Source organism: Cryptomeria japonica, chromosome 10 (assembly GCF_030272615.1).
Source record: "Cryptomeria japonica chromosome 10, Sugi_1.0, whole genome shotgun sequence".
NCBI classification, from domain to species: Eukaryota; Viridiplantae; Streptophyta; class Pinopsida; order Cupressales; family Cupressaceae; genus Cryptomeria; species Cryptomeria japonica.
In genome coordinates, this window is record NC_081414.1 from 786,202,963 (window position 1) to 786,229,214 (window position 26,252).

Genomic DNA, 26,252 nt, shown 5'->3' on the forward strand with positions numbered 1-26,252 from the left:
TACATAACTTGAAATCTATAGGCAAATTGCAGGACATATATGATAAAAATCTATTGTCTTTTGATGAATTGTTATAATAATTATTATATTTGCATGTGAAATATAGTGATTTAATGGTGTTTTTTTAATTATTCAAAAATTCCATAGAAGATTTTATTCACTTTTCTTGAGATTGAACATTCAATAATTTTGGTGTAGTGGTTTTAAAAATAATGCTCCCAAATTTTATGATATAAATGAATTATTAAGACAAAATAATTCATTTGCTCACTTTACTTCTCGTAATTCTATATCCTTTTTCTAATTTATTTGAAAATTAGTAGAATATATTAGTTTTTAAAAATCTAAAAACAAACAAAAATGCCTAAATTGTAAAAAAAAATTAATATATAAAATTAATCATTCAAGTAAAAAATTTAGTTTTATACATTTAAAAAAAATACAATCTCTATCCACATTTGTACACTCAGTTAACCTTGATGCCACTATGGCCTAACTATAGAGACCTTGGATACTACACATATCAAATTTGTTGTCTTTTCAAGAGAGCAGAGATAGAATATCTAACCAATGTTGCATCATGTCATTTGTACCATCAAAAAAATTTACAATAAAAGGATGGACACTAGAAAAAAGTAGAACAAAAGTTTATTTTTCCTCTAAGAGACAAAATAATTCTCAAATCTACTCCTAATACAAGGGACCTTACAAAACTCTCTCAACATAGAAAACAATATAGTTATAACCTCACGACCTCCCCACAAAATACACAAATCATAACCAATTCTAGCCAAATAGTGTAAACATAATTGATCTAAATCTCAAGAGCAATTGGTGAAGACTACAAGATACTTCTATACATTCATAAATTAATTGTCCTTAGATGGAGAAGAAACTTGCCCAATTTGAATCACAATATACTAGTTGTTCACAAACTAATGATAGTTTTTTATTAGGTAAAAAGCAGGTTTTATAGAGACTCGAAACCACAAAGTTATAATCTAAAATAAAATAAATAGTCAAAGCTCACCATAAAAGAAAAGTAGTCAAACAGACAAAAGGACAACATACCAAACAAAAAGATAGTAGAAACTAAAACTAGATAAATATTAACCTAATGACTTTAAAGTCTCAGCTATCTTAGTTTCATCTCTTGGGCCACCTTTTTTAGGTCCTGGAGCTCCTAGTTGGAGGACTTCGCCTTTCTCTTCAGGTTGGCTCTGGTTATCTTGGAGAGACAAACTCCTCCTTCTGGCCTTTTTCTCTATCACCATCAAGGTCCATGATTAGGGAACCTTGTTGGGACTTATCCAACTTATCCACCAGTGTATTCATAGTGGCCGCAAAGTTCTTGACAATTCTATGACTTTGTTTCATAATAGCATTCATAGTTTCCCTGATTTTACCAACTTCCCCTTCAAGATGCATGGTTTTTTTCTCATTTTATTTTTTCATCTTTTCCATAGTTCTTCCTAGAAACTCGGCCATGGACAGCTTCTCCTCTTCGGTCCAAACTGCCCCTTCAACCTTCCGAGGCTGCCCTTTTTGAATCAGCTCATCCAATTTGCTATCAATCACCTTGTTCTTTAGGTTAATGTCTTTAATTTCATGAAAGACCCATTTAAAAACCCTAAAGAGGTCCACTATGCTATTTCTCATGATTACCAAGACATCATCTGGAAATTCCCTATCTGGTTAAAAGTAATGGTCTTCCGTTTTGAGGTCTTTAGGAAATCTAAGCTTATTATCTCTGTAAGTGGTAGGGTGAGAAGATTGGGATCCTTCAGAGGGATTAGAGGTATCAAAGGAGTATTATGGCAATTCCTCTAAGTAAGAAACCATCTTATTCTTAGGAAGGGCCTTAACTTTCTTATTAGCTTTGGATTTGGTTTTCATAGAGAGATCTTGTTTACCCGAAGGCCTTCTCAAGGGGGGTTTTTTAGGTGTCATTTTAGAGAGGGGGTAATTTTCTCTTCCCAATCAGAATTACCCTTAGACACACTAGTTTCAATATCATACCCTTCCGATTCCGAGGTCAAAATGGGATTAGACAAGGCAGGCATATTAGCAAAGTGCTCATGAATGAGCTAAATGAGACCAACATGCAAAACAGGGAAATTCCTAGGACTTTTAAGGTGTTTTAGGATACAATGTTTAAGAGAACACAACAAATAGTAGGGGAAAGAAGCCCTGACCTTGTACTAGAAGTGGTTGAGGAGAATGAAATGGTAGTTGTAGACTCTAGTGAATCTTCCATCCACATTAATGTATTCCATTACCACCCTTAGTACCTCCCTCCAGAGCTTCTTAATGGTACTGGCATCAAAATAGATGTTTGAAACCTTGACCAATGCTTCCCTTTCCTCATTAGTTTTTGGAAATTTAACAATCACTTCATTAGAGATATTTCTATCATGAAATAACTTCATCCCCTCTATGGAAAGGCCACTAACTTCGTCGATATGACCCTCATTGATTGTCACTTTTCTTCCAGAGAGAATGAAACCTTCCACCTTCAAATTTTTGACAAAATACTTCACAATGTCAGGGTTAGTGCCATGAAGTTTATTGAGGAAAGGTTTCATCTCACTTTTATCAATTTGTTTTCACACCTTCTGGTTATTCTAGTGCTTTTCACAGCTTTTAGGCTCCACCCTCTTCCTGTGACCCCCCATTTTTCACAGACTTCTTTGTTCGTAATAACAGAGAAGATAAACTTGGCAGAAATCCTACAGTAGTACCAAGGCACCCAAAAAATGTGTCACTCCTCATGACTTGCAGAATTAATTATGGCACTATCATTGTAGTGAATGAAACAGTACCCTTCTCTGATTCACTTAATCATTTTTTGAAATGGTAATTTTTCCATGCATGACATCATATCCAAGTAAAGCTTTAACACCCACTTCTAAATCATTATAGGAGTGCCATGTCTATCGACCAGTGAGATTGACTCCTTCGTTGGCAAAATAATCAGCCACTGCATTTACTTCCCTAAATGCAAGTGAGATTTTAACATTTTGAAAGTTGGAAAGAATGGATTTGGCTTCGTCAATCCAACTTTTGATGGTCCATGAGGAGGGGGAATTACCTAGAAGGCATTAGATTATTGTTTAGAGTCTCCATCTATCCATATACTTTTGATGTTAAATTTACTAGCAAGATCAATGACTTGGAATGCTCCTATGGCTTCAGATATGTGATTGGATTGAGAGCCCAAGGGGAGTGCCACCACTAAAACAAGACAAACTAATGATAGTTATGATATGGGGACTATAATGGTTTTTGACACATTTATATTTCCCTTTGAATGAGATAATGAGCCAATTTAAGTAACAATAGGTCAAGAGCAACTATTTCCTCAATAATAAAAATTGGACCCCTCTGACTACCTTAATTCTTCCTAGTCATTCCCCACTTACAATTTTTAAATGGACAAGTGGAAATTTTAGATTGGTTGTTCTTCATCCACTTACATTGACTTAATATATTATTTTATGTTTAAAATTTATCATCCTTAGTATAACATCCTTGGAATACACTGTGTGGAGAGAGAGAGAGAGAGAGAGAGAGAGAGAGAGAGAGAGAGAGAGAGAGAGAGAGAGAGAGAGAGAGAGAGAGAGAGAGAGAGAGAGAGAGAGAGAGAGAGAGAGAGAGAGAGAGAGAGAGAGAGAGAGAAATCTCTTCAATTTATTTCATGTAGGTCAAAGATCATGGAATACTGATAGGTTCACTCTGAGATTGTCTCTTTGTCTTCCCAATTCATAAATTTAAGGAAAAAGTGAAAAATATGCTTATAGTTTACACTTATATATATTTCCTTTGTTACACTATGCCTTATATGTAATTTGCCAACAATGGATTCACAAATTTTAATCATAAATTATATCACTAATCATGGAAGACCAAAATACCTAACCCTACAATTGACTAAGTAACAAAAAAGAACCTCAAACATCTCAAAAATTAAAGAAGACTATATCAATTTACCTTGTCTACTCCAATTTGATAGAAGTAAAAAACATCAATATATGATTATTGGTGGAGTGATTCCTCTAGAAGCTACATAGTCTATTCTTCAATCTTACAAATAGTTTTTACAAAACAACATAATGTCTAGATTATTGACATAATGTTTCTCTATTTATTATTTTTTATTAAAATGTGATTTAGTAGAAATGTATATAATCTAAATTGGTTCCAATTATATTTTTGTCTTTATATATTAAATCCATATTCAAAAGTTTACAATTAGTTCATTCATAATTAGTTTTTAAGTTTTTTGATAAGTTCAAGAAAAGTGTACATATAAGTGTCTTAATATGTATTAGTTCAACTTTTACCCAACATACAAGATTCTCAAATGGTACGATGTCCATTTTGGTTTTAAAGATTATGAACTAATACCAATAATGAAATAATTTAATCTCATGTTATAGATATGATTTGTTGATACATCAGTTCAATCAATTTTTTAGAATTTTTTAAAAAGATTTAAGGCACTATTTTCTGTCTAATGGTCTTTTAAGATGGAGCATGTAATTAATTCAATCTTGTATTTATTATAGTGACAACAATGTCCATTAGTGGTTGATTAATGTGTATTATATTTAAATAACACTATACATAAGTTCACTTCAAAGTTGAAAGAAGATAATTATCTCTTGAAATAAGTTGAAAATGACATCGTACTATTATAGCATAATTTTCTTTCCAAATAATTTTGAAATGTCAAGATATTGTGGTAGTCTATTAACCATGATTATTCTTGAGACAATGTAGCACTTAATTATTAATACATGTTTATAATTATTTAAAATAAAGATTATATTGTATTAAAAAATCATATAAAATTATTTTTACATCATTATATCTAGTAAAAGTAGAAATAATGATGAAAATGATCATTAAATTAATTTAAAATGAATAATTAAAGAGAATATATGAAAAATTGCTAGAAGGTATAAAGTTTTTTTGGGATCATTACTTTAAAATAGTTTTTCACCAAACTTTTGTTGCTATTAATGTCTAAGAGTGGGAAAAGAAAGAAAATTTTCAAAACAAATAATAATTATATATTTAATTGAAGGATAGATTGTAAATTACAATAGAATCATTATTTAATAATATTTTTAATTTCTTTGTGTTTTCATACATTTATCATATTTGAAGAGAAAAAAAAAAGTATACATCCAATGATTATAAATTTAAGTGAAAGGAGGATTAAAAGTTACTCTAGATAATTAATTATTAGTTTCTACCAAGGAAGGATACTATTACATCCATTCAATTTGATGTTTCAATTAGTTTAACCAATCAAAACATAGAATTAATTTTTTTTAACTACAATTCTATAGTTTGTAATTAAATTTCTTATTTAATATTTTTAAAAAAATATTAATATTTTTTTCTATAGATTTGTGTAATACAAAAATTAAATTAACATAATAAAATAAATACTAAGAAAATCAAATAAATTAAAACATGAAAAGACACTTCAACAAATTTCACTTCACCATACTACTCGCATGAATAAAAGACTAGTTGAATCTCCATATGTACCATTATTACCCACACTATTTATTATTAATATGAGTGACAGAGAAAACTTTTGAAATAAAAAAAGATAAAAATTAATGTGCATAGTCCATCAGATCCCTGACGACCTTGAACCTCATGCATATATAGTTAAAAAAATTCCAACACATAAAAGAGAATAAAAAATTAACTTGCTGCCTATAAACTTGCTTCCAATCCACATCACTTAAAAATATGTCCTAAATATAGGTACATACTTCAATGGTGAGAACGAAAAAAAATTATTTTAAGTAAACAAAGTTGTGACAGTCTGGTTTTGAAAGAAGAGACATTTCCATGCTTAATTAGTGTAATTGTCTTTTGCAGCTTCCGTCTCCCTTACTTTTGGGGCATATTATTATTTTTAAATATAAGAATGGGCTAGTTCATTTAAAATTTAATAGATATTTAATAAAATAAATAAATATCAATTATATATATTATATATTAAATATTTATTAATTAATATTATATTAAATCTATTTATTTTTAAAAATTAATAGATATATTTTAAAATTGTACATCAGTTTTTTTTAATTTTGATTTAAATTTATACCATCATATTATAGACTCCCTGTTTTAGGTATTTAATTTTGATTAAAAAATGAAATTTTTTTATTAAATAAATCATGTGATGATATATTAATTTATTTTAAATATTTAAGTTGAAGATCAACATTTTTACTTATTTAGATTTTTTATGTTTAATATTTTTCAAAGTATGTTCTATATAAATCAAAGGTTGAAATGAAAACTCTAACTTTGATATATCATATTAATCATGTAATAAAAAAATATTTTGTATTTTTCACAATTCAAAATTTCAAATGAAAACTATAACTTTGGCGCATCATATTAATCATCCAATAAGATAAATCTTCTATATAATTGAAAGTCTGAAATGAAAACTTTGATTTTGATGCATTGTATTAATCACGCAATAATAAAAAATTGTTTCATATTTTATACAATTCAAAGTTTGAATGAAACTTGTAACTTTGTTAATATGCTTAGTCATGACAAGCAATCATTCATCTCTACCTCTACCTTCCTCTTTCACCCTCTCTCCCTCTCCCCCTCTTCTTTTTCGTATACCTTTACATCTATATCTCTTTTCCTCTCCATATCTCTTCTTCCATCTATCACTTTATATCTATCTTATTATTACTCCACCTCCTTCTATCACTATATCTCTACCTCTCTTTTTGTCTCTCCCTTTATATTTATTTATCTCTAGCATCTCTTCCTATCCCTTTCTACTCTTTACTTCTCTCTTTATCTACTTTCCTTTCTAACTATTGACAGAAACTTGACACATTGGATCTCTTATTTTAAAATACTTTCACATCTTTTTATTGTTATATTTCATCACAATAGAAATAAAAGAAATGCTTTTAAATTATACAATAGTTAATGATTTGAGAGAGACTGCTAGAGCTATCGCTATTGCTGTTGTCTACCTGAAGTAACAGCACCTGTGGAGACATTCGAATTTGTGGCGATGGAGCCTCCATCTTCCCTTCCAATATTTTCACTACTTCACTCATGCTTGGCCTCAGATTCTCTTCGTCTTGAATGCACAGTCCCCCAACCACAGCGGCTCTTCTCACCTCTTCGATATTTGCCTCACTTGCTATCCTTGCATCCACAATGTCTCTTATGTTTCCCATCTCAATTTGAGATGAAGCCCAGGTAGGAAAGTACCACCTGCTCTCTTTTACCCTTAAATCCAGATTTCTACGACCCGATATAATCTCCAACAGCGTCATGCCAAAACTGTATACGTCCACCTTGGGAGTTACAGGAAGGCCGGAGATCCACTCAGGAGCCAAGTATCCTCGAGTTCCTCTTGTGGTCGTCAATACACGGCTGAAATCTCTGCCCACCATCTTTGACAACCCAAAATCAGCTATCCTGGGGTTGAAGTCACCATCTAGAAGAATATTTTCAGGCTTAATATCGCAGTGAATGATCTGATCCCTGCATTCCTCATGGAGATAAACCAATCCTCGTGCAGTGCCCAGTGCGATCTGAAACCGGGTCTTCCAATCCAACATCCTCTCTGCTCCTTCCTCTTCATAGAAAAGGGAGGAATTTAGAGAGCCATTAGGCATGTAGGCATACACCAGTAGCCTTCGAGAGCCTTCCACGCAGAATCCACAGAGCTTTACCAAATTCACATGCTGTATTTCACCGATGGTACTTATTTCTGCACGGAATTGCTTTTCTATTCTTCCTGAACCCTCTAATCTCTTAACAGCCACAAGCGTGCTGTCTGGAAGAGTTCCTTTGAACACAGACCCGAATGCTCCACTTCCCAGCTTATGCTTGAAATTCCTAGTTGCGATTCGCAGCTCTTTGTAAGTGAACATTTTGAGCATGATTGGCACATCCTCGTCCTCTTCTACGCTTTTGTTCTGCAATCTTCGACGTTTCCACAGAATAAATGCGGCCAAGAGGACAGCTAAAACAACAAAGAAAGCCGCGACTGAAGGAAGTAAAATAAGAAGTAGAGGTGCTTTGCTGCTTCTCTCTGATGTCGAGCGCGGCAATTCAGAAGATGCTAGCCTAACGAAGATGGATCGGTTGTCAGATGAAACGCACATTTTGAATAAATCCCCGAACCAGAGTCTACAGATTGGTAGGTCAGAAATAACAAAAGCAAAGGCTGTACACGAGCAATTGTTGAGACAAGCAGTCCTGCAGTCTTCCATTGTTGGCTCGTTATTGTATGAGAGAGCTTCTTCTTCAGGCAAGTATCGGTTCTTGGTTTCCAAGAAGCCATCGGTGGTGCCCGTTGTGACAGAGCATTGCAGGGGTCTTCGCCGAGCACACCCACTTGACCGCCAACCGTGAGAGTCATTCTTGGGAGAGAAACCCTCAACACAACTGCACACATCATTCGCATTGCAGAGTCCATAAGCCCCGCAGATTTCATAATCACTGCATTGACCTCGGTGTGTCGACCACCACAGATTCCAAGTACCATCATCCATCAAGAGGTAAACTTTTATTTTGCCGTTCTCGTCTACCAGCTCCCGCGCTCTCAAGACATGTCCTGACGGGTTTACTGTATGTTGATAGTAAAATCTTGAAGGAGAAACCCTCACGAAGGAAAGTTCGTATATGTTAGGAAAATGATTGGTCTCGGGAACTTTGGTAAAATAACTCCCTGTCCACTCTCCAGTGGACCAATATGGAACACTCTTGTTATAGATCAACACCGTCTGTGTCTTTCCTGGAGACATGTCCGGTCCATAAGAGAAGAGCCCAGTTGCAGGATCCACAGAACTCTTCCAGGAAGTTATCTTCATGCCTCTCCACAGCTTCATGCCAGGCAACCATGTATCTGTCGGGTGTGTGAAACTCTCCCAAACAATCTCAGAATTGTTTTGGCCGTCACCCAGCATGATGAAATTACCAGCTTCAGTTATCATTGCCCGAGATCCTTTCAGGCCAATATCAGGCGACCACACTGAACGGCCATTTATATCAAACAATCTGAGATATCCATCGCTCGAAAAGCTCAGAACGGCGGGCATGCCTTTGACAGGATTATCTCTGTTAGCCACCCAAACTACGACCTCCGGGGACATTGTGTACCAGATGCCAACATACCAATTATTTGTTCCTCTGGGACTGAAAAATCCCAATTCAAACGTGCCGTTCTTTGATATTATGGTCTGATTTCCAGCGAGCGAATCGCCCAATAGAAGCGGATCCCCACCATCTAGTGCCAATGAAATGCAATTATTCAGTGCAATAATTATAATAATTGCTAGGATCAAATACTTCATCGCCATTTCGATAACCATAGCAATTATTGAAAGAGCAAGCTTTTCTTATATCGAAGTGAGATTAAGCCATCTGGTTAAGATGGTTGACTTTCTCTCCTATTATGGAGTTCACATTATTCTACGCGGAGTTGATGTCAGGAAGTAGCGTCTTTCAAAATAAAATAAGATTCCATGGCGTGCAGAGCAAGTATTTTACGCTGGAAGCCACAGACGCCACTCCCTCATACTCGCAATTTGACTTTGACACGCACAATTTGGTCTTGTAAACGAAAATCCACGTTTTCTCTATGCTTGAAGATCGACTTTGTCAAGACAGACGGACATATTACTAGTAATTACCGTTAAGGCAATCTCTTTTGAATGGTTCCTTGACAATGAAATTCTAAATAGCCGATAGGCTATATATGTGGGCAAAGCCCACCGGAATTCAATTCCTCACGCCGGTATTTTTTTCCGAATATTTTGCCGTTTCTTTGTTACTCGATCAATTTTTATTGGTTCACAACAAAACTGAATTACGGTGGATTACGGTGAATTATTTCGTGTGACTTTCGAAATGTTACGGTGGATTACGAATACACCATTAAAGAATACTGACATTGGCAGATGATCCCGTCGTACAATTTTTAAGTTCTCACGCCGGTAAAAACGTACCGAAAAAGACTCCTCCGTTGGTTTTGTTTTTCCTGTTCAGTTTCCTCGGTCCTTTTTATTTGTATTAGGCCTGCCTACTACACTCCTAAAGCTAAACCAGTACCGAGGGCAAAACTTACATGACACAAAAAAATTCTCGGGACTTGTACCTTTGCCGCTTAAACCTTCAAACTAGGGGAGAGAACCCAGAACGTGCCCACCCTAATTTCGCGTGCCCACGCCATGTTGACCTGGAGACCAACTTTGACCACTTGTTATGTCGATCGCTGACTTGACTTTTTTCAAAACGTTATCTTGAGTGCTGACTCGGCATAATGCCACGTGTACTATACCCATTTGTGGGAGTGGTCGAAATTATGCCACTTCGGTGTGTCGACCAGAACGTGGCTGGGCCCACCCCGTTAACCATTTAAAATATCCGTCAGTTTAGAATGGGGTTGCCACATGGCATTCTTCTACATAGCCACCCAATCCACCAACCTCTCCGTCCAAAGTTCTCGCAAGCCACTTTCAAAGTTTCTTCAAAGAGCAAGCTTTTCTTATATCAAAGTGAGATTAAGCCATCTGGTTAAGATGGTTGACTTTCTCTCCTATTATGGAGTTCACATTATTCTATGCGGAGTTGATGTCAGGAAGTAGCGTCTTTCAAAATAAAATAAGATTCCATGGCGTGCAGACCAAGTATTTTACGCTGGAAGCCACAGACGCCACTCCCTCATACTCGCAATTTGACTTTGACACGCACAATTTGGTCTTGTAAACGAAAATCCACGTTTTCTCTATGCTTGAAGATTGACTTTGTCAAGACAGACGGACATATTACTAGTAATTACTGTTAAGGCAATCTCTTTTGAATGGTTCCTTGACAATGAAATTCTAAATAGCCGATAGGCTATATATGTGGGCAAAGCCCACCGGAATTCAATTCCTCACGCCAGTATTTTTTTCCGATTATTTTGCCGTTTATTTGTTACTCGATCAATTTTTATTGGTTCACAACAAAACTGAATTACAGTGGATTACGGTGAATTATTTCGTGTGACTTTCGAAATGTTACAGTGGATTACGAATACACCATTAAAGAATACTGACATTGGCAGATGAACCCGTCGTACAATTTTTAAGTTCTCACGCCGGTAAAAATGTACCGAAAAAGACTCCTCCGTTGGTTTTGTTTTCCCTGTTCAGTTTCCTCGGTCCTTTTTATTTGTATTAGGCCTGCCTACTACACTCCTAAAGCTAAACCAGTACCGAGGGCAAAACTTACATGACACAAAAAAATTCTCGAGACTTGTACCTTTGCCGCTTAAACCTTCCAACTAGGGGAGAGAACCCAGAACGTGCCCACCCTAATTTCGCGTGCCCACGCCACGTTGACCTGGAGACCAACTTTGACCACTTGTTATGTCGATCGCTGACTTGACTTTTTTCAAAACGTTATCTTGAGTGTTGACTCGGCATAATGCCACGTGTACTATACCCATTTATGGGAGTGGTCGAAATTATGCCACTTCGGTGTGTCGACAAGAACGTGGCTGGGCCCACCTCGTTAACCATTTAAAATATCCGTCAGTTTAGAATGGGGTTGCCACATGGCATTCTTCTACATAGCCACCCAATCCACCAACCTCTCCGTACAAAGTTCTCACAAGCCACTTTCAAAGTTTCTTCAAAGAGCAAGCTTTTCTTATATCAAAGTGAGATTAAGCCATCTGGTTAAGATGGTTGACTTTCTCTCCTATTATGGAGTTCACATTATTCTATGCGGAGTTGATGTCAGGAAGTAGCGTCTTTCAAAATAAAATAAGATTCCATGGCGTGCAGACCAAGTATTTTACGCTGGAAGCCACAGACGCCACTCCCTCATACTCGCAATTTGATTTTGACACGCACAATTTGGTCTTGTCAACGAAAATCCACGTTTTCTCTATGCTTGAAGATTGACTTTGTCAAGACAGACGGACATATTACTAGTAATTACCATTAAGGCAATCTCTTTTGAATGGTTCCTTGACAATGAAATTCTAAATAGCCGATAGGCTATATATGTGGGCAAAGCACACCGGAATTCAATTCCTCACGCCAGTATTTTTTTCCGATTATTTTGCCGTTTCTTTGTTACTCGATCAATTTTTATTGGTTCACAATAAAACTGAATTACGGTGGATTACGGTGAATTATTTCGTGTGACTTTCGAAATGTTACGGTGGATTACGAATACACCATTAAAGAATACTGACATTGGCAGATGAACCCGTCGTACAATTTTTAAGTTCTCACGCCGGTAAAAGCGTACCGAAAAAGACTCCTCCGTTGGTTTTGTTTTTCCTGTTCAGTTTCCTCGGTCCTTTTTATTTGTATTAGGCCTGCCTACTACACTCCTAAAGCTAAACCAGTACCGAGGGCAAAACTTACATGACACAAAAAAATTCTCGGGACTTGTACCTTTGCCGCTTAAACCTTCCAACTAGGGGAGAGAACCCAGAACGTGCCCACCCTAATTTCGCGTGCCCACGCCACGTTGACCTGGAGACCAACTTTGACCACTTGTTATGTCGATCGCTGACTTGACTTTTTTCAAAACGTTATCTTGAGTGCTGACTCGGCATAATGCCACGTGTACTATACCCATTTGTGAGAGTGGTTGAAATTATGCCACTTCGGTGTGTCGACCAGAACGTGGCTGGGCCCACCCCATTAACCATTTAAAATATCCGTCAGTTTAGAATGGGGTTGCCACATGGCATTCTTCTACATAGCCACCCAATCCACCAACCTCTCCGTCCAAAGTTCTCGCAAGCCACTTTCAAAGTTTCTTCAAAGAGCAAGCTTTTCTTATATCAAAGTGAGATTAAGCCATCTGGTTAAGATGGTTGACTTTCTCTCCTATTATGGAGTTCACATTATTCTATGCGAAGTTGATGTCAGGAAGTAGCGTCTTTCAAAATAAAATAAGATTCCATGGCGTGCAGACCAAGTATTTTACGCTGGAAGCCACAGACGCCACTCCCTCATACTCGCAATTTGACTTTGACACGCACAATTTGGTCTTGTAAACGAAAATCCACGTTTTCTCTATGCTTGAAGATCGACTTTGTCAAGACAGACGGACATATTACTAGTAATTACCGTTAAGGCAATCTCTTTTGAATGGTTCCCTTACAATGAAATTCTAAATAGCCGATAGGCTATATATGTGGGCAAAGCCCACCGGAATTCAATTCCTCACGCCAGTATTTTTTTCCGATTATTTTGCCGTTTCTTTGTTACTCGATCAATTTTTATTGGTTCATAACAAAACTGAATTGCGGTGGATTACGGTGAATTATTTCGTGTGACTTTCGAAATGTTACGGTGGATTACGAATACACCATTAAAGAATACTGACATTGGCAGATGAACCCGTCGTACAATTTTTAAGTTCTCACGCCGGTAAAAGCGTACCGAAAAAGACTCCTCCGTTGGTTTTGTTTTTCCTGTTCAGTTTCCTCGGTCCTTTTTATTTGTATTAGGCCTGCCTACTACACTCCTAAAGCTAAACCAGTACCGAGGGCAAAACCTACATGACACAAAAAAATTCTCGGGACTTGTACCTTTGCCGCTTAAACCTTCCAACTAGGGGAGAGAACCCAGAACGTGCCCACCCTAATTTCGCGTGCCCACGCCATGTTGACCTGGAGACCAACTTTGACCACTTGTTATGTCGATCGCTGACTTGACTTTTTTCAAAACGTTATCTTGAGTGCTGACTCGGCATAATGCCACGTGTACTATACCCATTTGTGGGAGTGGTCGAAATTATGCCACTTCGGTGTGTCGACCAGAACGTGGCTGGGCCCACCCCATTAACCATTTAAAATATCCGTCAGTTTAGAATGGGGTTGCCACATGGCATTCTTCTACATAGCCACCCAATCCACCAACCTCTCCGTCCAAAGTTCTCGCAAGCCACTTTCAAAGTTTCTTCAAAGAGCAAGCTTTTCTTATATCAAAGTGAGATTAAGCCATCTGGTTAAGATGGTTGACTTTCTCTCCTATTATGGAGTTCACATTATTCTATGCGGAGTTGATGTCAGGGAGTAGCGTCTTTCAAAATAAAATAAGATTCCATGGCGTGCAGACCAAGTATTTTACGCTGGAAGCCACAAACGCCACTCCATCATACTCGCAATTTGACTTTGACACGCACAATTTGGTCTTGTAAACGAAAATCCACATTTTCTCTATGCTTGAAGATTGACTTTGTCAAGACAGACGGACATATTACTAGTAATTACCGTTAAGGCAATCTCTTTTGAATGGTTCCCTTACAATGAAATTCTAAATAGCCGATAGGCTATATATGTGGGCAAAGCCCACTGGAATTCAATTTCTCACGCCAGTATTTTTTTCCGATTATTTTGCCGTTTCTTTGTTACTCGATCAATTTTTATTGGTTCACAACAAAACTGAATTGCGGTGGATTACGGTGAATTATTTCGTGTGACTTTCGAAATGTTACAGTGGATTACGAATACACCATTAAAGAATACTGACATTGGCAGATGAACCCGTCGTACAATTTTTAAGTTCTCACGCCGGTAAAAGCGTACCGAAAAAGACTCCTCCGTTGGTTTTGTTTTTCCTGTTCAGTTTCCTCGGTCCTTTTTATTTGTATTAGGCCTGCCTACTACACTCCTAAAGCTAAACCAGTACCGAGGGAAAAACTTACATGACACAAAAAAATTCTCGGGACTTGTACCTTTGCCGCTTAAACCTTCAAACTATGGGAGAGAACCCAGAACGTGCCCACCCTAATTTCGCGTGCCCACGCCAAGTTGACCTAGAGACCAACTTTGACCACTTGTTATGTCGATCGCTGACTTGACTTTTTTCAAAACGTTATCTTGAGTGCTGACTCGGCATAATGCCACGTGTACTATACCCATTCGTGGGAGTGGTCGATATTATGCCACTTCGGTGTGTCGACCAGAATCTGGCTGGGCCCACCCCGTTAACCATTTAAAATATCCATTAGTTTAGAATGGGGTTGCCACATGGCATTCTTCTACATAGCCACCCAATCCACCAACCTCTGCGTCCAAAGTTCTCGCAAGCCACTTTCAAAGTTTCCTTGCAATGGCATTAACTATGCACCACCTCACCCTTCGTGCACCTAGCTCTTCGCGCTTTTCAACCACAGCACCATTCAATGCACCTGCCTCTTCGCATTTTAGTGCTTGTCGAAGTTTATGTTTTTTTTTCGCACTCTCTCTAGTCCTGGCTTTCAATCGTACCAAATCTTGTTCGCAATGGCACTGAAGGAATTCGAGATGGAGCTAGAACATGCACACCCTTTGCCAAGTACAAGGACTGGTTTCTTCCTTCTTTACCTGGTTTCTCGTTTTTGTTGGGGTTTCATTTTTCTAATTGTTTCCTCTGTACTTTTGTTTTATGTGGTTTTTGTAGGTTTCGATGGCGACGAGGACACGATGCCATCGATATGGGACTCAAAGTCGTCGTCCCCCTTCGATCCAGGTTAGGTTTTCTCCTCACTAAGGCCTACCGATTCCATTCACTTTGTTTTTGGCATTTTCCTTTCCTCTTTTAGGATTTTGACACTATTTTTATGTCGTCCATTATTTTGTTTTTGTGTCCAACTACGTTTGGGCAAGTCTTTGTGTTTCTGAACACTGAATAATGTGTTCATGAACACAAATACATGCAAAAAGGGAATCATAATCCTCTGTTCAAGCTCTACTGTCTTTTTAATGCTGACTTTTCAAAAAAATTGGTTTTCATTTCATGCATCACTATTAAAATTGGTGGCCTGTATTCGATTTTGACCAGCACATTGCTAAAAAAGTGGTTATAAATTTGGATTTCAAGCATCATTGTTAATGGGTTTTAAATTTTACTATTCATGTTTGAGGGTTTCAATGGTTTCGATGTTTTAATGGTTTCAATGCTTTCAGTGTTTGAATGGTTTCAAACCCTTTGAATCGTTTGCAGAGTTCAATGGTCTTTGGTTTCATATTCACTCTGCGTATGTTTTTATTTTACTGTTTTTTACATATGGGTTTCATATTTTGTTTTATTGGTTACCATCGCGAGCATCACATTGCTTTAGTGGTTTCAGGGTATTCAATTTCACTTCCATTGTTTGAGGGTTTAAAGGATTTCGGTTTCAAGCATCACTATTAATGGGTTTCAAATTTCACAGTTAATGTTTCAGGGTTTCAATGTTTTCAACGCTTGAATGGTTTCCAGAGTTGAATGGTCGAGGGTTCCAGATTAACTCTACGTATGGTTTTGTTTTAAACTATTTATGTGTATGGGTTTCATATTTTGGTTTATTGGTTACCATCTCGACCATCACATTGCTTTAATAGTTTCAGGGTATTCAATTTCACTTCCATTGTTTGAGGGTTTAAAGGATTTCGGTTTCGAGCATCACTGTTAATGGGTTTTAAATTTCACAGTTAATGTTTCAGGGTTTCAATGGTTTCAATTCTTTAATGGTTTAAATGCTTTCAATGCTTGAATGGTTTCAAACCCTTACAACACTCTTATGTAATGCTTGAATGGTTTGAGGGTTTATAGGATTCACTCTGACTGTGCACTATTTGAGGGTTTAAAGGATTCAATTGTTTCAAACCCTAACAATATAACTGGTTGAGGGTTTCTTTTTCACTATGCCTATAGTTATTTTCACTATTGATCTTAAATGGTTTCCACATAAACCCCACCTTGTAGAAGGCTTTTGGGGTTCAAATGCGAAATCTTTTGTAAATGTACAATGGCTCAAAATTTCACCGTCATATTCATACATTCTTCAGTTCCATTTCGAGAATCACATTTCCTTTCTGGTTTAAGGGTTTTCTATTTCTCCGGCATTGTTTGAGGGTTCAAAGGGCTCAATGGTTTCAAACCCTTTCCATGTTACTTGTTTAGATTCATTGAATGTACTTATTTGTTTCTTTGCTAAATAGTTGTCATGTTACTTTATGTATTGTTAACTCAATGAACGCCTAATTTCCTTTAGTGTTTTCAAAAATTGAATAACTAATACTTGCTTTCATTGGTGAGCATGTTCCTTTCTTAGTTTTATATATACTTGTCATGTTTCTTTTTTACTTGTGTACTTCCATAGTTGCCTTGTTTATTTATAAATAGTTGCCATGTTCCTTTATAAATAGTTTCCATGTTTCTCAGTGCTTGTGAACTTCCATACTTAAATACTTGCCATGTTTCTTTGTAAATAGTTGCCATGTTTCTTTTATAAACAGTAAATTGTTAAATTGAATGCATTAACTGTGAAATACAAACCCTTAAACCCTTAAACATTAACAGTGGCATTGAAACCCTTCAACCCAAGTTTGACATATCATGCATTTATGTATGCACATATATATGCATATATGTATGGACTTGTTTATGCATATATGTATGGATATTTATATTCATATATGTATGTACATGTATATGCAGATATGTATGCACATGTCTGTATTTACATGTATGTTTCTACATGACTTACAACTGAAAATGAATCCCTTCAACCCAAGTTTGACATATCATGCATTTATGTATAGACATGTATATGCATATATGTATGGACATGTATATGCATGTATATACAAATATGTGTGTACATGTATGTTTCTACATGACTTATAACTGAAAATGAAGCCCTTCAACCCAAGTTTGACATATCATGCATTTATGTATGGACATGTATATGCATATATGTATGGACTTGTTTAAGCATATATGTATAGACATGTATATGCATATATGTATGTACAAATGAAAACCTTCAATATATGGACATGTATATATATGTATGTATCTACATGTATATACATATATGTATGTGCATGTATACACATCTATGTGTACATGTGTATACATATATGTATGTAAATGTATATCCATATATGTATGTACATGTATTTCACTATATGTATGTATATTTAGAGATGTACATGCTTGTATCTACATGTATGTATTTACATCTCTGCATGTACATATTTGTATGTGCATAGGGGGACAAACCAAAACCTGGGCACCCTAACTTTGGGGGAACATGTGGCAGGCCATGTGGACCCACTCACCAACTTTTACCATTGGCCAACTAGTCTGCTGAGTTGGCCACACCAAATCAAAAAAATTGTATGTGTACATATATCAGGGGAGCAGAACTTGTAGAAATCAAAACACATTTAGAGGCGAGGGCCAGAACTTGAAAGGTCCACAAACTAATCTCTTACAAATTCCTTTTGTGCTATCCAATCCATTCACATGTAATGTGATGATTGGGAAAAGTTGTCAATAATTGGAACAAGAACCCACAGAGCTTGCACCAATTGAACAAGTACCCTGGCAGATTAAACAATAAAGTACAATCTGCACAATCAACCGTGTCTTGTCATCGCAATTTTCATAGTCCTAAACAATGAGGACATGTCGTCGTTTGAAACCTTTGTAGTCCTGAATTATGTTGCACCGAAACATTCAAATTGAATGGTCTATCCTTGTCAACCTCCATAGCCTTAAGCAAATATTAATTTCAAATAATTTTATTGTACACTTAAAAATTAAAATTTATGTTCATGTATATAAAAAATATTAATGAATAATTATTTTATTTTATTTTATTTGTATTGTTTACTTTATTTTCATTTGAACAATTATGTTACATTTGGATATATTTTTTAAGTTTACTTTTGATAAAATAACCATTCCTTATTTAATTTTTTTTTTTTAATTTTAATTTAGAAATATAATAAATATGATATACTTATATGTTATTTTGTAGTTTTTTGAGACATCAATATATTTAAAATTCGATGCCTTTATATTTAAGAAATAAAAATTGTTATATTATTATTAAATTTAGTAAAAACTTTTATAGTTGTGTAATATTTATAAAATATAGACTAATCTAATATCTAAGTTAAAGAAGGGTACAAATCAATATAAATATTTAGTTATATTACAAATAAATATCTAATTATGTAGGAAATATAACATATCATAATTTAATAACTTCCCTATAAAATAGAATAATGTTTTTGATGAAAAAATTCATAAGAAATTTAAATGTTTAAAAGATTTCATTCTCTCTCTAAATCCTAACAAAAATCAATGATAGTACAAAATGTAATGTAATGAATTAATATGAAAAAAGAAACAACATATTTGTCAAAAACCTTGAAATAAGTATATATATCACCCTTATGATCAAATCTACTCTCATAACCTCTATTATAGTTACCAACAAAGTAGTAGAATTTTGCTTGTTAAGAAAAGCAAATAAAGCCTACACAAAAAATATTGCATAAGGTTGATTAAGCCTTCGGGAAGGCAAGAAAGGTTGAGAAGGCAATAGATGTTCGGATGATGGTTGGTTTTGGGTTAGAACATTTATAACAATCTCATCCAACCCAACCAAAATTGGTTATCTATGCTCAGTCTTTATATAGAAATCATCTTGGAAGAGCTAAATTGACTTCTTCACCATCTTCATAAAGGATGCCTTAACCTCCTCCCACAGGATCCCCATCTAAGATCCCTACTTCTATAGTTACAAATACTTTAGAGGTTCAAAAGGATGACATAGATCGTGATGAAACTACAAAAATTCTATGAAAATCAAAGAACATCTTAAAAATAGGTGAAATGTTTATAAAAGCACAAAATAATTATATGTTTAATTGAAAGATAGATTATATATTATTGTGAGACCATTATTTTGTAATATGTTATCCTCCTTTTATTTCTATGGATATATCATGGAAAAAATATATTTTAAAACATGCAATGGAAGGATTGTAATTGCTGTAGACAAATATTTAATAACATTTTCACCTCTTTTTGTTGCTATAATGTATAGCAACAAAAAGACAAAAGAGATGCTTTAAATTATACAATAGTTGTTGATTTAAGAGAAGAAAGACTGCTAGAGGTATTGCTATCGTCGTTGTCTACCTGATCTAACAGCACCTCTCAAGACCTCGAAATTTGTGGTGATGGAGCCTTCATAGTCCCTTAAAATATCTTCACCACTTCACTCATGCTTGGCCTCATATTCTCATCATCTTGAATGCATAGTCCTCCAACCAAAGCGACTCTTCTCACCTCTTCGATATGTGTTTCACTTGCTATCCTTGCATCCACAATGTCTATTATGTTTCCCTTCTGAATTTGAGATGAAGCCCAATGTCTATTATGTTTCCCTTCTGAATTTGAGATGAAGCCCAGGTGGGAAAGTACCACCTCCTCTCCTCCACCCTTAAATCCAGATTTCTACGACCCGAGATAATTTCCAACAACGTCATGCCAAAACTGTATATGTCCACCTTGGGAGTGATAGGAAGGCCGAAGATCCACTCGGGAGCCAAGTATCCTGGAGTTCCTCTTGTGGTCGTCAATAAATGGCTGAAATCTCTGCCCACCATCTTTGCCAACCCAAAATCAGCTATCCTGGGGTTGAAGTCACCATCTAGAAGAATATTTCGAGGCTTAATATCGTAGTGAATGATCTGATCCCTGCATTCCTCATGGAGATAAACTAGTCCTCGTGCAGTGCCCAGTGCGATCTGAAACAGGGTCTTCCAATCCAACACCCTCTCTACACCTTCCTCTTCATAGAAAAGGCAGGAATTTAGAGAGCCATTAGGCATGTAGGCATACACCAGTAGCCTTCAAGAGCCTTCCACACAGAATCCATAGAGCTTTACCAAATTCACACGTTGTATTTAACCGATGGTACTTATTTCTGCACAGAATTGCTTTTCTATTCTTCATGAACCCTCTAATTGTTAAATTTTCTGCAAAGCAAAAATACAGATCTAGCTAGGAAAGAGAAAATTAAACTTGCAGGAGAAATCAAAATAAAGAACAAACAAAAAGAAACTCTATTAATTCATTGTGTCTTTACATTATGTGGAATGCATGGTTTATACAAAGTTAACCACCACTTTCAAGGAAGAAATTATGGAGGAAACGAAGACAGATTTGCCGTATTGAATTAACTATCGCTAGCCATTGCATGATTTACACCAGTAACACCCCCCCTTAAGGCTAACTAAGGAGAGATATGGGTCCTGGCAATAAAGCCTGATTAGGAACCCAATTACAAAGAAGAAAGAGGAAAGAGGGAAAACCTAGTGGGAACAAACCCCCCCCCCCTCCAAATTACAACTATATGAAGTGCAGAATAATATCCTTTGAGATACAAGATAAGTGTGGAAAATTGTCGAATGGTAACTGCTGCCATAGTGCTAAATGAAGAACCTCCTCAAAAGCCAAGATGATGATCAAGATCAAGAATCTGCATGAGTGCCCTCAATGACACTACTCGAACAATGATCAGATGGAAAAGAAGGCAAAACATCTAAGATTCGAAGATGTAGGTAGCACATGAATCTATACAAGTGACCCCAACGACACTACTCAACTATGCAAGAAGAAGTTGCTAGTCAAAAATACAAGTGCCAATAGTGAATTGATCAAACTTGAAACAAAATCAAGAAGCATTAGCACTAACAGTATAAAATCTCCCTCATAATATGACAAAGGAGAAACAAGACAGGTCCACTGAAATGATGTGTCACAAAGGAGAAGATGAAGGCAAGGCCCGTGAACTGAGGTTTACATTAGCTTCTATTCTTCAAAAATCTGCCTACAAATAATTTGTCCTTCCTCCTAGCTCTCAGGCTCTGATACCATGTAGAATTTTGCAACTGTACAGGGATAGATCTAGCTAAAAAATAGAAACAAAACTTGTAGACTGAAAATAGAGCAAAAACAGAGAACAAACACAGATCTGCATATAAATGAAATTCTTATCTTAAAATTACAATACAATGCTTGCATTAAATATAATTCATAACCACAGAAATGGCAGTGAAGATTTTGGAGATCATGAAGACTAACTTGATGTTCGCATTAGTTATCTTATTGCAAATAGCGCATAGAGCATGCAAATTTCATGCAATCAGAAGTTTTCCATAAGTCACAGGCTTAATGTAAGGAGGAGCATGCATCGGAAGTTATCCATAAATCATGGAGAAAAGAACTGGAGATAAGGTTGCACTAACACCCCCCCTTAAGTCTAACTAAGGAGACAAGCCTAGTGAAAAGGAAATAAAAGAGGAAAGAGGGAAAACCCAGTGGGAAGAAACCCCCCCCTCAAAATAAACACTAACTCTGCATGACACTTAATATGCTACAATGTCTTGCAACCAAAGAAGGTCTTGCAAAAAGTGGCTATTTGTGCCTTCACAAAGAAGAGAAAGAATGTCAATACAGAATGTAGCAAAATGAATGTTGTAGTAGGTTCCCTTGCAACAAATGATGCCTCTTCCTTTTGGAAGATAGAAACCTCAAGCTATTAAACTGCTAAATTCCCACTCAAGTGAAATGTATGAAGGAATCAAGATGAATGGTTCTGAAAAATACTCATGTTTCTCTAATCTGATGTCGAACTACAACTCTGTCATACAAGATTCCATAACAGTGACCATTTAAGTGTGAGATTTGTTTGGATATGAATCAAGATGTGTCAAGATAGTAGCATGGAGTGGCTAAGAGAGAACAAGAGAATCCAAACCAAAAGAAGATGCAACTTGATGTGAGATGGCATCAGAAAGAAGACATGTGTCCTCAATAATATCATCATGATCAAAGATAAATGTGTGAGAGGATGATATCTCGCTCATCAAGAGGACAAGAATGACCCTACTGAAGAGAATCCGAAGTAGCATTCGAAGAAGCCAAGATCTCTATCAAATATGTAGTTGGAGGTGATTTAACAACAATCAATATTGGAGGTGTGGAAAGAGGAGAAGCGGGAGGAGATGTCTCTATATGTAATCAAGACAATCAAGTCTCTTCCAATAAGCAATTTCCTCTTCAGTGCCATCATCATACATAGGATCATCATTATTATCAAGGGAGAGAAGCATGTCTTCATCTAGAAATGGAGGTTCATTGGGATCTCCATACATTTCCCATATAGTGGCCCAAAGAGTGCGAGGGCACTCAATGTGTGATAGAGCCCATGATGTATGCTTCCCAATAGTTAAACCAATTAGTCCTAAGACATGATCATTTCTACTTTCCCATGCAGATTTGTGCCAACAAGTACTTGGTTTGGGAATAAGTCCATATAAATGAGGCAAAAGATGAATCCAACGACAATGCTTTAGGATTCCATTATGCCGAGACTTGTAATCTCCTTCTTCCAAAAAGATGACAGATGGATGATATCTAATTCCCATTTTAGACTAGACTACCCCCTTTTAGAACTTTATTTCAGTTCATTTTTAATACAAAAACACTAACAGATACCCCAAAGCAATGAGAATTCCATTCTAAAAGAGCTCAGATCTTCAATACGTGCAAAAAAAAAAAATGTTCTAGCTCTGATATAATGTTAAATTTTCTGCAAAGCAAAAATACAGATCTAGCTAAGAAAGAGAAAACAAAAATTGCAGAAGAAATCAGAATAAAGAACAAAGGAAAATAAACTCTATTAATTCATTGTGTCTTTACATTATGTAGAATGCATGATTTATACAAATTTAACCACCGCTTTCAAGGAAGAAATTACAGAAGATGATAATGAAAGAGGTGAAGCATGAAAAATAACTAGTATTGTTCCCTTTGTTAGCCTTAGGCTAACATCATGCAATCATTAGTGATGCCCATGAATCACAGAGAAGATTGCAAGAAACTTGAATTAACTATCGCTAACCATTGCATGATTTACACCGCTAACACTAATCTCTTAACCGCCGCAAGCGTGCTGTCTGGAAGAGTTCCTTTGAACACAGACCCGAATGCTCCACTTCCCAGCTTATGCTTGAAATTCCTAGTTGCGATTCACAGCTCTTTGTAAGTGAACATTTTGAGCATGATTGGCACATCCTCGTCCTCTTCTACGCTTTTTTTCTGCAATCTTCGACGTTTCCACAGAATAAATGCGGCCAAGAGGGCAGCTAAAACAACAAAGAAAGCCGTGACTGAAGGAAGTAAAATAAGAAGTAGAGGGGCTTTGCTGCTTCTCTCTAATGTCGAGTGCGGCAACTCAGAAGCTGCCAGCCTGATGAAGATGGATTGGTTGTCAGATGAAACGCGCATTTTGAATAAGTCCCCGAACCAGAGTCTACAGGTTGGTGGGTCATAAAAAACGAAAGCAAATGCTGTACAGGAGCAATTGTTGAGACAGTCAGTCCTGCAGCCTTCCATTGTTGGCTCGTTGTTGTATGAGACAGCTTCTTCTTCAGGCAAGTATCGGTTCTTCGTTTCCAAGAAGCCGTCGGTGGTGCCCGTTGTGACAGAGCATTGCAGGGATCTTCGCCGAGCACACCCACTTGACCACCAACCTTGAGAGTCATTTTTGGGAGAGAAACCCTCGATACAACTGCACACATCACTCGCATTACAGGGTCCATATGCCCCGCAGATTTCATAGTCACTGCATTGACCTCGATATGTCGACCATACCTCAGTCCAAGTACCATCATCCATCCAGAGGTAAACTTTTAATTCGCCATTCTCATTTAACAGGGTCCGTCCTGTCAGGATATGTCCTGTCGGGATATATCCTGTCGGGATTACTCTAAATTGACAGTATAATCTTGAAGGAGAAACGCTCACACAAGACGTTTCCAATATCTTAGTAGCATTTTTCCCCTCCGGAATGTTGGTAAAATAACTCCCAGTCCACTCTCCACTGGACCAATATGGAACACTGTTGTTATAGGTCATCACCAACTGCGTCTTTCTTGAAGAGATGTCCATTCCATAAGAGAAGAGCCCACTTCCAGGATCCACAGAGCTCTTCCACGAAGTTAGCTTCATGCCATTCCACATATTCATGCCTGGCAACCATGTATCTCCCGGATGAGCATAATGAAATTTCCAGATTCGGTTATAATTGCCCGCGATCCTGTCAGACCAATATCAGGTGACCACACTGACCGGCCCTGCCTATCAAACAGTCTGAGATGACTGTCACTCGAAAAGTTCAGGACGCAGGGCATGCCTTTGACAGGGTTATCTCTGTTAGCCACCCAAACTACGACCTTCTGTAAGATTGGCGCGTTCCAGATGCCAACATACCAGTTATTCGTTCTTCTTGGACTGAAAAATCCCAATTCAAACGAGCCATTGTTTGATATTATGGTCTGATTTGCAGCGAGCGAATCCCCCAGTAGAAGGGTATCCCCGTCATCTAGTGCAAATGAAGTGCAATTATTCAGTGCAATAATCATAGTAATTGCTAGGACCATATACTCCATCGCCATTTCGATAACCATAGCAATTATTCAAAGAGCAGGCTTTTCTTATATAAAATTGGGATTCAGATAATTACCCATCTCGTTAAGATGATTGACTTTCTCTGCTATTATTATATGTGGAATTGACGTCAGTAAGTAGCGTCATTCAAAACAAAATAAGATTCCATAGCGTGCAGACACGAAACCATCAAAACAAAATAAGACTATTTCGATAACCATAGCAGCTGTATTTTTCGAATATAAATAGGAAACGGGATGAATTTAATAGAACATTTGATTATAGTTTAGTTTTAAAAAGGGTTTACTCCAGCCTTTTATTATGGTTTATAAATCTTTCGAATTAAAATAGAAAACAATCACATTACGAAATGAACGAACACGGCCAAAGCAGTTCCCTGGATCCCGCGGAAAAATTCCATCATTCTCGCAATTTGATTCTGACGCGCAATTTGGTCTTCTAAAAGACAATGCACGTTTTCTCTCGCTTGAAGATCGAATGAAAGTAAAGACAGACGGACATATTACTAGAAATTTCACTAACGTGAAAGCGATCTTTTTTGAAGGGTTCCATGAAAATTGTACAATTTAAGTTGGTCTAGTGGTGAATGTGTTCTTGAAAAAGAGATCACAAGTTTAAATTTGACAGGAGTAAGGTGTGTATGTCTCATTTGTAGTGCAGTTAGGTACCTTCCGTAAGGAGTACGAGGTAGTCCTACATTGCTCAAAACTCATCTATAGACCCATATACAGATTGCTGACATCGTGGACTATAAAAGCTTCTTTCCTTTCCTTTCCTTTCTGAAATAGATGATTTGTTTCTTTAAAATTAATAATTGAATTCATAAGAATCAATGCAAGACAATTGAAATGCTTCATATTTTTATCTTTTTTCCTTCTTGCTAATTGTATGTGCAAAGTGTGAAGAACTTAG

At 36.5% G+C, this 26,252-nt stretch overlaps 3 protein-coding genes across 3 annotated transcripts; all 3 read right to left on the bottom strand.

The window, feature by feature from the left end:
- Positions 1 to 6,971: 6,971 nt before the first annotated feature.
- Positions 6,972 to 9,380, bottom strand: LOC131039261 (G-type lectin S-receptor-like serine/threonine-protein kinase At2g19130). Its single transcript, XM_057971967.2, has one exon. It carries the CDS (start codon positions 9,378 to 9,380, stop codon positions 6,972 to 6,974), a length of 2,409 nt encoding a protein of 802 aa, XP_057827950.2.
- Positions 9,381 to 20,197: 10,817 nt separating this feature from the next.
- LOC131859250 (G-type lectin S-receptor-like serine/threonine-protein kinase At2g19130) lies at positions 20,198 to 20,695 on the bottom strand. Its single transcript, XM_059212837.1, has one exon. The coding sequence runs from the start codon at positions 20,693 to 20,695 to the stop codon at positions 20,198 to 20,200; it is 498 nt and encodes a 165-aa protein (XP_059068820.1).
- Positions 20,696 to 23,900: 3,205 nt separating this feature from the next.
- Positions 23,901 to 24,899, bottom strand: LOC131039258 (receptor-like serine/threonine-protein kinase SD1-8). Its single transcript, XM_059212838.1, has one exon. The coding sequence runs from the start codon at positions 24,897 to 24,899 to the stop codon at positions 23,901 to 23,903; it is 999 nt and encodes a 332-aa protein (XP_059068821.1).
- Positions 24,900 to 26,252: the final 1,353 nt, after the last annotated feature.